General features: G+C 34.0%; 1 protein-coding gene across 1 annotated transcript; it reads right to left on the bottom strand.

Moving 5' to 3' along the window:
- Positions 1–9,599: 9,599 nt before the first annotated feature.
- Positions 9,600–10,541, bottom strand: LOC106835178 (olfactory receptor 4K15-like). The gene has a single exon (XM_014847355.3). The coding sequence runs from the start codon at positions 10,536–10,538 to the stop codon at positions 9,600–9,602; it is 939 nt and encodes a 312-aa protein (XP_014702841.1). The 5' UTR covers positions 10,539–10,541.
- Between the last annotated feature and the right edge of the window lie 2,587 nt (positions 10,542–13,128).

Genomic DNA, 13,128 nt, shown 5'->3' with positions numbered 1-13,128 from the left:
AACAATTACTAACTAAATTTCAAAATTGATTCATGATAAAAACTCTTAGTAAAATAAGAATGATTAAGAATTATTTTAAACATAATGCTTTTAATAGAATTTTTAAAGCAACACTCAATATCTGATTATAGATGAAACATTAAAATCAAGAGCATAAAGAAGGAAGCCTATAGCACTACGTTTCAATCATGTGTGATAGACAAGAAGATTAAATCAAGTAATACCATTAAAGTGAAGGTAGAAGAACTATACTCATTTGCAAATTAAAAACTTATGACAAATATTAACTCTCTTAAACAATCTCATTTTAATAAATATAGTGCCAATAATAACCTGTTAAAATATGATAAAAGAGATCTCATTTAAAAATGAAACAACTGTGCAATGTATACATTCCATTAAAAGAACATAAACTTTTCTGATATATTTGTAACCCTGAAAGAAATGGAGATGAAACAATGCTAATAGAGAAAAGAAAACTCAAGGTTATAAAAACATCAATTCTCACTGAAATAATCTATGCAATTGCTGATTAAAAGTCCAGTAGAAATCTTTTGGAACATTGCAATGTGATCCAAAAGTCCATTTCAAAGTCGAGAGAAATTTTGGAAGGGAAACAAAATGGCAGGTTGAGGAGAAAAGAGAATGTTTTCTATTAAAGTTATTGGAATGTATCATAAACCTATACCTATTAAACTGATTAACTTTAAAGTTGGACAGATAAATGTAACAAAATATAGTTATGAGTTAGATAAAAATTAAAGAATTTAGTATATGATGAAAAGACATTGCAAATGTGTAGGAAAATGGAGAGTTATTCAATAAATTCAGAGTATTCGATAGTTGTTAAACATGTAGTCCAACACTGGAAACATAAAATTGTATCTTACCATACATCTTACAGCAAAATAAGTTCTGGATAATTAAAAGGCTTAAATGTAAAAGTAGAATTATAAAATTTAAATAAAGTATGTATGAATTAATTTTTAAAACTTGGTATTGAGGAGATTTTTCTAAAATTACTACAAATTTAGAGACTACATTCTATTTTTCTATTTATTCCTCAACAGAGTCATTAAACTTGTTGCTGTAGGATTGGGGGAGCAGTGCTTCTCATTCCCAGCTTGTGGGAATGTAAAGTGGTACAGTCATTTCAGAGAGCAATTGATTAAAAAAAATAAAAAATCTCTTAAGTGTACACAGTAATCCTATTGGAATTACTCTGAAAGAAAATAAATAGGCAAATGCACAAAATCTATTCATAATGTCTTTTACCTTACTTATCAGCATTTTATATGATACAAACTAACTGAAAACGTATTAACTATTGAAGAATAAGGGACTGATTAATTAAGTGGATATGTTCATAGAAAGTAGGCTTAAAATGATCACTAAATCTAGCATGGAAAGATATCAACAAGTTAAGGAGACATTTATACAGAAAAAATCTTTTCATTTTGAGGGGAGTCAAATGGTGTTTTGCAAGAGTAAGGTTTAGAATTTAACCAAAATTTTAACAGGCGGTGGAATTTTAAATAATTTTGTGTTTGTTTCCTCATTCTCAACTTGACTTACTATATTTGTAGAGGTAATATTTGTTTTTCTAACTTAAAAACAAATGTATAAAAATTAATCGAATGAATAGGAATATTATATAGGAGCCATTTACTATATACAGTGTAACGATGTTTTTAAGGGCACAGACACAGGGGCCAAACTCTTTGCATCCCCAGACCCTCCATTTACCAGATCTGTGTTCTGGATGAGTTACTGAACTGCCCAGTAAGTCAGTTTCTTCATCTTTCAAAGATAGATACTAAGAGTCACTTCCTCAAATGATTGTTTTGAGGACTAAATGAGTTGAATCACGAAAACACAAGAAGTTGCTGGGGCATATAGTAAGTGCTAAATAATCATTATCTGTTATGATAATTTTGACGATTTTCAGGAAACATAGAGTTTTTCATATTGGTAATGGTGATTGAATAAATATGGCAGAAAGAAGGCTAGCATGCTTTTTCATGTTGTGTCAGTAGGAAATGAATAGTAGAGACAGACATTGCTTTTTATTTTTATGATCCTAATGTTCAGAGAAAAAGGGCATTGAAGATCCAATATATTTCACGTACTACTTTAACAAAGATACTTCAACAAATATTTTGTCTCCTAATACAGTTTAACTCTGAGAATACACCCAAAGGAAATAAAACAATATGAGTAAAAGTGATTCAAATAAAGTGAGTTAACAAAGATAAAGGGTGACAAATAAATTGTGGAAGCCAAAAAAAAGGGTGATAATTATGAAACAAGATGCTGGAGAATTAAAGACTGGGCTTCCAGTACCTGCACAAGCTCAGATTTCACTTATGGCAGCTTCAAGGGATTGAGAAACAGAGAGAGATTAACTCCTTTTTCGATTCATCATTACTGTTTAAGACACATAGTTATAAATAGTGTTTAACATTAGGAATAAAAACAAATAGTATAAGTGAGTATTAATGACTAATATCATTTGCGTTATTGGTTTTCTATAAAAATTAGGTCAATCGTGAACATGGAGTTTTCCCAAGGGTCAAGTATTACAAGATGCAGAATTCAGTAATGGAGAAATTGAACAATTTGGCATGATGAACAGTAATTGTATGTTTCTGACAATATTTTTTTCAATTTTGAGATTGTAGATGTTTATAGAATTATTGGAAGTTATCAGAGTCACTGACTATATCTGTTTGACATTAATATCATGTTATAGACCAAATACTGGAACACATCCTTAATTGCTAACCCCACTTAGAATTTTGTGAAATAATGAATTGGTATTTTAAAAAACATATGAGAGCTTCAAGAATAATGCAAATATAGATTTAAAAACTTCACTTGGAGTTTTATTAGCTAAAATTATTCTATAGGGAATTCAAAAGACAAAGGAATTTTGGTTTTTTGGAAAAAAGGTAGCATTTGTTCATGAGTTAAATATACTGAAGGCATTTTTCACAGACTTCACAAACCATTTAATGAGGAGACTGAGTATCTATCCTATCTAAGACTTCACTGCAGGATTGCTTTGATTTCCATCTGTACTGCTGTTGCTTGGGATCCCTTTTGTGAAGAAATGATTTAAATCCTGTTTCAAGGACAGAAAAGCTATGTAATTAAGGTGAATCTATTTTCTTGAACTATTAGCTCCATGGTATTAGCCATTTTTGACCAAAATGGCAAAACTTTTTACGGTAAATATATTGGCCAAGTGCCTATACATAAAGCTGGAAAAATAGTGGGTTAATTACAATATAATGAGTCTGAAAATAATGAGAATGCAGTACAGTGTATGAACCATGAACTGTGTAGAAGAGGAAAAATCAAGACAAGAAAACAGTACAGAAACAACTTACAAGAGCCTGAGGTTCTTTTCTTTGCAAAATTGAACCCATATACAAGTATTGTTTCTGGCCAGGTCTAATTGTAGAGTGAGAGTGCAATAAATTCAGTATTAAATAATTAACGGTCCAGTCTCTATTGACTACCTGTTCTCCTCCTCATCTTGGCAATATAGACTACAAAGAAAAGTGAGGCAATGTGAAGATTCAGCTACATAATTTATTATCTTTACTTACCTGACCAAAGCCTGAGGAGAATTGATCAGTTTTCTGTGGTCAATGGTTTAGAAACATGAACATTTTGATTCATATATTATTACTAAATAAAAATCCCAATGTACCTTTTGTTCCTAATTCTATAGTATCAATTTTCCCAGGACAATAAATAACTCAGAATATGTTCTACCATCATATCATTATAATGAGGGTCACAGAGATGGTTTGGTGTCTGAGGCAAACTTGTTTGCTGCTTGATCACACAATTTTTGGTGATAACTCTTAAATTCTGGCACTTTCCTTATTATTTTTATCACAGATGCTTTAGTGCTCAAAATCATGTGTTAGTGTCAGTTCTGGCACTCTGTGAAACAGGGACCATGACAAAATTGTAAGATATTTCTTGAGGGAAATATCTATGAAAGGGAGTGGGAGCAGTAGCAGGTAGGAAAGCCTTCATAACAAAGTGCCAGTGTGGCTCCTGTGAAAGAAGAGTGGGAAGGAGGGAAGATTGGATGGAGTAGCCTCAGACCGCAGTGAAGCTCTGAGAAATTCTCAGCTGGGTTGATGTGGAGCTCCAGAGCAAAGACTGTCCATTAGAGGAAATTCACATTGGGCAGGAATATCCTGGCTCTGGTCCACTCACTGTTATCAATCATGGGCTGGGAGCAACCAGGGCAATACTGTATATTAAATATTATTATGAATAATAAAAAATTATGAATTATTATGAATAAATAGAATGTCCTAGACTTGAAGAGTCCATAGAAAGGATATGTAACTTTTAAAGAAAAATATTATCTATGAAGAATAACAGTTTATTTCTATCTTTTTATTCATTTTATTTAGTTGTCTTGCCTTATTTAACTGGCCAGGACTTCCAACAAATGTCAAACACTAGTGTTGAGAAGAAGCATGTTTTTCTGATTCCCAATCTTGTGGGGAGGGGGGAGCTTCCTATATTTCATCATTAAATGTAACTTGTTCTAGAGATATTTTGTAGATGTCTTTTATCAGATTGAGTAATTTTCATTCTAAAGGTGCATTTTTAAGAATTTTATCATGAAGATGTATTGGATTTTATCAAATGCTCTTGCTATATCTGTTGACATATTTGTATAATTTTTCTCCTTTTTCTTAACTTGGTGATTGATTCCCAATTATTAAATCAGGCTTACACTTCAAATATAAAATTAATTTCTTGGAATATATTATTCTTCTTATATATTGTTCCCTTGTCTTTGTTATTGTTTTGTTTTGGATTTTTGCATCCATATTCATGAGAGTGAGTGACCTATAGTTTTTTTCCCTATGTGTTTATCTGTTTCTCATGTCAAATTTATGCTGGCTTTATAAACGAATTGGGAAAAAAAAAGTTAATACCTGTTCTGAAACCCATTCTCTCTACCTTTTGGGCATTTTAGAGGAAGAGAAACTATAGAAGGAAATACGGAAATGACCTGGTCAAGTCCCTTGCAAGCACGCTTATTGGACTTCTTGATGGTATTTAGTGTTAGAAAGACAATGAGGAGTCTTCATCTAAGGAAGATGTGCCCTTTTAGCAGGATACACTTAATCTTTCTAGGTTGCTAAAAGTAAATCACCCTGTAAGTTATGGATTTATCGGATGGAGTCAGCTGGAAAATGTCAATGAGCTACATAATTAACAGAGTAAAAGTTGAAGATGTGTGATGGCCAAAATAATCTCCCTTTCTGTAAGCGATGCTACACCTGCATTGTTAGCGTTGAGTCTTCGTTTGTCCTTTGTGGTTCAGAGTGCACCCTACAATAGCGTGAAAAATCTTTTGACCCACTTTGGCGCTCTCAGAATTCTCCATGCTTGACCTCTGTCTTGCAGCTGCCTGTATCCTTTGAATTATTAATAAATTTTGACACTACGCAATATTTTTGATAATCCAACTCTAATTAGCTAAAAAGAGAAAGGTGTTCCTTCTTTTTCTCTTCTCAAGAGGAGTGTACATAAAAGATGTTTCTTTTTCTCTTAAATGTTTTGCAGTATTCACCAGGAAAGCCACTTAGACCTGCATTTCTCTCTGTGGAAAGCTGTATCAGTGAGGGATCAGTCAGAAAAGAGGAAATACGTCATTTGTACAGAGTTTAATATAAAAATTAACCAGGTATAAAGCTGTTAACTAGATATTTGAAAGTATATAAAGAAAATTTTATATTACCATGGAGGTAACAACTGTAGGAAGAAGCTACCACCCTTGGGTAGGCGGGGAACAAAGGTCAGAATTTGGAATTATTGAATTTTAATGATTTAGAAAAGGAGTCCTACAGAGCTGAGACTCCCTTTTTTGGAGGAGTGTGTGTTAGCTACCGCTTATTCCTCTGAACTCAGAAGAGAGGCATGAAGGTCTGAGACCCAGATTTTTGAACATAGGATGCCACTATGCTGGTGATGTTATCTCTGAAGAAGCATGATGAGCCTAGCTCTGCAACTGTTGGAAAAACTGCAACCTGGATTCACCTCCTGCCATAGGTAGGAACTATTACTGTAGTGGCTGTGATAATACTCACAGAGGCACAGCAATGAGTGGAAAGGCCCTTAAGGAGCAATCAGAAAGAAGTCCCTTGCTCTTTCTCTAACCTTGTAGTCTTCCTGTAGCACGCTCTACTGATAGAGCATGAAATGGAGACAGATGGGAAAACAGAAATGTGGTTTGCAGAGTTCTAGCATGAAAAAGCAGAGCATAGAAGGGTGAGTTTTGAGCTGAGAGACAGTAATAACTAGGACAGAAAAGGGTTTAGTTGCAGGTTCAACTTGTTTAATAGATACACTGGATGATTCAGATGTTCTTGCTTTAGTATCTTGTTTTTTATAGGAATTTTCCCATTTCATGTAAGTTTTTTAATTTATTGGTATAATGTTGTACATAATATCATATTTTAATATTTTTAAGATTGTGCCATCTGTAGAGATGATTTTTCATTGGTTATTTGTGCCTTTTCCCTTCTTCTTGATCAGTTTGCTCATGTATTAACAATTTTGTTAGTGTCTTAAAATAACTAACTTTGGTTTTGTGATTCTTTTGACTTTAACTTTTTTATTTCATTACTTTTTGCTCTTATTATGTTCTTCCTTCTACTTTCTTTAGGTTAATTTTCTTGAAATGGATACTTGGATCATTGATAGTCATCTTTTCTTTTTTAAAACTATGTGCATATATAATAAAGTCCCTATAAACAGGTTGTAGCTGCATTCTATTGATGTATGTATTGTGTTTTTATTTTTCAGTTCAAGATGTTTCTTTTTTAAATTTTCCATTGTGATTCTTTTTGAAACATAGATCACTTAGAAGTGAATTGTGTGATTTGATGGTGAGTTAAATGAAATTCATATCCTAAGAAACCAGATGGACAGTGGGACCTCATTTTGTAGTTTACTAGAACTAATTAAATGGTCTGGCAAGGACTGAATGAGGATGCTGTATTCTTGTTACATTCTTCCATGGAGAGGTGTAAAAGGAGGTTACACACAGTCTTCAAATCACTTATGAATAAATGGTGGCTTCTAAAAGTAAAGATTTATATCAATTAACATAGCTGAGATAATTTCACATTAAAATATTCCACAAAGCCGTGATATGTCTCCATATATGTTTGAAGACAGATCTGAGTGATGCTGCCGTGATCATCTGATTTGGAGAAACGACTCAATATAATTTACACTTCTTGTTTTTTTATATTTTAAGAAATTAAAAACTATAACTATAATTGTTTATATATATATTTTTAGATCAGTTATGTTATCATGGGCGCTTTAATTTATTGATATAGAGAGAAAGATTGGTATGCCATTTTTAACTTTTTAGATATTTGTATAGGGTTAAGACCAAGAAATCATGAATTTCTTCTTTTGTACACAGAAATAAACTAGAAATTAAGAAACTGTAAAAGTGTGTCAATATAATTTTATTCATAAAATTATATACATCATCCAGAGGTTTAAAACATGCAGTATTTCACAGGCAATTTCATTTAAAAAGATCACATGATGCTGACATCACTGATCTTCCCTGATGTAACTCTACTAACAATGAAAACAAACCGTATGCATTTTCCTTCTGTATATATTTTGCTATCTAAGTATGAGATATATGTGATATGCATATATATCGGGGGGAGGGTTTCAGGTGACAACTTCTTTAGAAAGCAGAAATTGATTTGGTAAATAGCCCAGAACCACACTGCCTAACTGAAACCTGCAGTGAATGAATAGGCAATTGTGTAGTGTTTTCTAAATTTAGTTTTTATTTTTTTAATTTGCAGAAGGCAAAACACAGTATCTTTCCTTTATTTTTCCTTAATTTTTCATTATACAATATTTGAAGTGTACAAAACAATATAAGTAAATTATGAAGAAAAAAGCACAAATGACGAATGGTACAATGGTAAATAGGACACTATCAATACTATTTTTTGTTATGTAGGCTCCTCTTAGAGTCTATCCATCTCCTGGCTGGAGCAGCGTCTCCCTTCCTCTCAACATGTGGCTTCCATTACTGAGTCAAAAGCAGCTGCTTCAGTTGTCCTCTGCCCCAGCCACTGGGACAGGGGGAAAAGAATCTGGAGCTGATGTTTTTGAAAAGATGGCTTGCAAGTTGCAGAAACCACTTCTCGCAGTCTGTTGCCAGAGCTTATTCATTTAGCCACACCTATCTGCAGAGACTAGGAAATCTCCTCTGTAGCTGGGTGGCCGTAGGTCCAACTAAAACTTGGGGGTATTCTGTTAGCAAAAGGAAGAAGAGGCATTTGGACGCTAGGGAACAGTTAGCAGCCGGTTGCTGACATATTCACTTGTTCGGCTTTACAATACAATGCTAAATCGTTTTTCAGAATGGTTAAATCAATGTACACCAACCAGCAGGGCATAAATTTTTATTAATACACATTCTCAACTGTAATTGTTATTGTCATATGTCATTTTTTAACCATTTTAGCAGGTGTCAAATGATATTTCTTTATGATCTTAAGTTTCATTTTCCTGATTACTAATGAGGTGGAGTGTCTGTTAGTACTTTCTCTTCAGTAAAATAAATACCTCTTCAAAGCTTTTGTCAATTTTTCCCCAGGTTGGCTTGTTTATCTATTTCAATTTAATTTGGAGAAGATTTTGAGAGATTTTCTATAAAATTATTGTATTGTTTTTACTGATGGTTTCTGTTGGCTTTCTTCTCATCACTCCGTATTTCTGTTGCTTTGAAACAACGCATCCTTCTCCTTCCCCATTCTTACAGCTCTCCTTTATTATTTATTTCATATCAGCTAAAATTAAAACCATAAAGATCATTTATTAATAAGAGAAAATAAATAATGTTTCAAGGGATTGTACACACTTCTCCCTGTGAATTTAGGGAAAAAATTTCAAGGGAAACCCTTGAATCATTACCTTTAACCCGTTGAATTAAATTACCCTTAGATCAATGGTTAGTTAACTTGAAAACTTGAACAATAGGGATTATGCAGTGAAGTACAAGGGTGATAGTATTGTGATAGTTTTATCTTTTTGTTTTCTAAGTGGATCCAGACCACTCAGATACCTTTAGTATCTTTTCTAGCTATGTTAGAGTTACAGTTGATAAATCATGTATTTTTGGAAGTGAGAATAATGATAATTAACTCAAAATGATTTTGTAAGTAATACGTAAACTAGCTAAAATGCTGAGCATGGTGTTGGGAACATAGGTAGTGTTTAACAAGTGGTAGCAATTATCATTGTTTTTATAATTATCGTTATTGTTATTATCTGATAATCTTTGAACATCTACAAAGTATATTTATGCAAATTATTATTTTATCCAGGTGGTAAGAATATAAGTGTTGGGGTTTTGAACAAATTTTCGTAATGAATTAAACACAAATCAACATCTGGGAACACTTACAGCTTATAGATATGAACAGGTCATATTTCCAGTTCAGTTTACAGGTCAAATGTGGCCAAATTGGGGCACATACCATGAATTTTCTGATTACATAAGACCTCTAAAAATTATCCCTTGAATCCACATTTTGATTTACCAGTCTCTTTATGGCATTCTTAATCTCTTTATTTCTCAGTGTATAAATGGCTGGATTCAGGAGAGGTGTGATCACTGTGTAAAACACAGCAAGAAACTTGTCCACCGAAGTGACACTGAGCGGCCACAAATAGATGAAGATGCAGGGCCCAAAGAAGAGCACCACCACTGTGATGTGGGAAGTACAGGTGGAGAGAGCCTTAGAAGCCCCATCCTTAGAGTGACGGCGGACAGTTACTAGGATATAGGTGTAGGAGATCAGCAAGAGAATGAAGCAACTTGTTGCCAAGACCCCACTGTCGGCATTTATCAATATCCCCAGAGTATGAGTATCCATGCAGGCCAGTTTGATCACCAAAGGGATATCACAAAAAAAGCTGTCCACTATTCTGGGTCCACAGAAGGGCAGCTCTAAAATCATAGCCAGTTGACTCATGGCATGCACAAAGCCAATGATCCAAGATATCAAAACCAGCAGGATGCACTTTTGTCTGTTCATGATGCTGAAGTAACGGAGTGGCTTGCAAATGGCCACATAGCGGTCATAAGCCATTGACACAAGCAGCACCATCTCACCCCCTGCAAAGATATGCACACAGAGGATCTGGCTCATGCAGCCCCCAAAAGAGATGGTCTTATTTTCCGTGAGGAAGTCTGTGGTCAGTTTAGGGGTGGTTACTGAGGAAAGGCAGAAGTCAACAAATGAGAGATTGGCTAAGAGGAAGTACATTGGGGAATGGAGATGAGGGTCAGTGATGATTAATGACACAACAAGGAGGTTGCCCACAACAGTCATCATGTAGAGTATAGAAAATGGCATTAAAAGGAAGGTCTGGAGCTCCCTTGAATTACAAAGCCCACGAAAAATAAACTCAGACACCACAGATTGGTTTGCTTCTTCCATTTGGTACAATATGTTCTAATGAGATCCAAAGAAAGAGATGAACTGAGAACTTCTAGAAAGGAAAGAATAACTTAATGTTCAGATGCCAGAGAGCAGATAAGTGCTACTTATGCGCAAAATTGAAATCTTGGCTTTGTACTAAACTCAAAGTTGAAAATAAAATTTTCTTGAATTTACAGGTGGGCATAGCATTGTGGCTAAGAAAGGAGGCTAAGCATAGAAGGGCAGGTCAAGAACTTTACTCATCATAAGTATAATCTTATGGGTTTCAAAAATGAATATTCTGATTAAAAACATCAGTAGTAATGTATTCCACATACAATTTCTCCAAGACTTGAGTCTACTTCTTCTGTAGGGAAAAAAGCATAGCTCTAAAATGTACCTGAAAGTTCTTTAATTTACCAGGCTCTATCCATGCAAGAATCTAAAGCTACATTTCTGATACAAAACATGCTTCTTAGAAATAAATATATTGCTAAGTGGATATGTATGAGCAGACTGATTTGAACCAAAGTCTTTACAAACTCTAGGAAATCTGTTCACCAAATGACTTGATACAAGATGTTTATGTTCCAAAAGAGACCTCAGATGCTGACTATACATTTCTAGTATTATATATTTCCCCACATTTTGAATGTCCTCAGGAGAGGATATTTCCACAAAATCATGTATTCCTTGGCCTGACCAATGTCAAATATTAAGCTACATTCCTTCCTTCCTTCCTTGTGTGCTTCCTTCCTCCTTGGTTCTTTCATTTCTTTCTTTACTTCCATTTGTTCTTCTTTTGTCTCTCTTCATCTCTCTCTCTCCATTATCTTATTACTCTTTTCAGGCTGTAAACTGAGAGATTATAAAGTTGACTAACTGGCACTTATTACATACCAAGTCTATGTTATACACTTTAAAAACGTTTATCTATATAGTTAGATATTTCTTCCATGTGGCTTAAAATATTTTGCATTTCCACCAGCAATGTAAAAAATTGCCTGCTTTTCCATAGTCTTGTCAACACAATGTTTTGTTAATATGGGATGAGAAATGGCATCTGAATGTAATTTTAATTTCTTATTGTGAGATTAAGAATTTTTCCCTGTATTTTAGGACTATTTGCCTTTCTTTCTCTTTAAACTGCATGCTCTCTCCTTTTCTGCACATTTTTCTATTGGGTTTACCTCTTTTTCCTTCTCAGTATTTTTCTCAGAAAAAGTAAGATTTTATTATGTTTTTAATGAAAATCAATCTATTAATTATGTTCTTATGACAATTGTCTCAAGAGAATTCTATAATTTTATTTTATTATTTTTATAAGAACACAATATAGACCTAATAAATTATGTACACGTATATACACATAATCTATTCTAATGGTCACATTTATTATTATTTTGCAGATGAGACAGCTTGAATTTCCCAAGTCATAGCTAAAAAGTAAGAGAACTGGAATATAAATTGAGTTCTGTGTGACTCCAAAGCATCCAGTATAACTTTCCTTCCTAGAAATGACTTCTGGTAGGAATCTTGATTTTGACAAGACTAAGTAAATAAATAAGATTTCTGAAATAAGACATTTTACTGTAGAAGGAGGTAACCCAGACATAAACAAATGTAAATGGCCAAAAACAACAGGAAAAAAATGTTTAGGTTTACGTTAAAATCAATTCAGTTTCACTGTTTGTCTTCAAATTGTATGTACTTTGCCCCATTAATGTTTTTGGGGAGCGGGGTTTTGGTGAGGAAGATTGTTCCTGAGCTTACGTCTGTGCCAATCTTGCTCTTTTTTGTATGTGGGATGCCACAATAGCATGGCTTGATGAGCAGTGTGTCGCCTTGCACCTGGGATCCAAACCCGCAAACCCCAAGCTGCTAAAGCAGAGGGTGAACTTAACCGCTATGCCACTTGGCGCACCCCTGCCATATTAATTTTTGGCCGAGGCTTTTCTCCATTTACTCTTTTGATCAAATGTTAGCACAAGTAAAAGCCAAAAGGAATTAGAAATTATCAGGACAAGTTAGAGGATCTGTGAGAATCAATTCTCCCCAGCCTGAGAATCTGGGAACGTCTAAGATTGTAGAAAAGCAGTACTTTTTGTGAGTATACAAAACTACTGTTAGGAATCCAGAAATCCCAGGGATTATTTGGGAGGAAAACCCACAATCTTTTCTGTAAACACGTTAAATAAATAATACATTCAGAACTCTAAGCACCATAGGTAGTTATGGAAAAAATACTACAGAGAAGGGAAATGAAACACAATTTAGTCTTAGAATGGGGGGAAGGCATTAAAAATGAAAGTTCAAAAATCATGTGTAAGGCTATACTTACCCCACACAGATGACCTCTGAAACCAGATCTTTTTTCAGTGACTGAGAGGGCTTACTCTAGATTTTACCCTAAGTCTGAAATGAAGTTCAATTAATTTTTTGCCATGACCAGTGTTGTGGGAGTGTGTCCTCCTCAGTGTGGCATATATACACAGTAAGGAGTAATCTCTGGGCTTGGAAACTTTCTGTCTGTGTGTTCTAAATCGACCCAAGTATTTGAAAAGACTTTCCCTATCATGCTCCTTGGGGATCTTTAGCTTCCACATTT

The sequence above is a fragment of the Equus asinus genome, chromosome 2 (genome assembly GCF_041296235.1).
Source record: "Equus asinus isolate D_3611 breed Donkey chromosome 2, EquAss-T2T_v2, whole genome shotgun sequence".
Lineage (NCBI taxonomy): Eukaryota > Metazoa > Chordata > Mammalia > Perissodactyla > Equidae > Equus > Equus asinus.
Note: the sequence above shows the minus strand (reverse complement) of the source record. Positions and strands in the feature narration are given on the sequence as shown.

What these genes read in the sequence shown, in the direction of transcription:
- LOC106835178 (XM_014847355.3), bottom strand. Translation starts at nt 10,538, where the DNA reads ATGGAAGAAGCAAACCAATCTGTGGTGTCTGAGTTTATTTTTCGTGGG.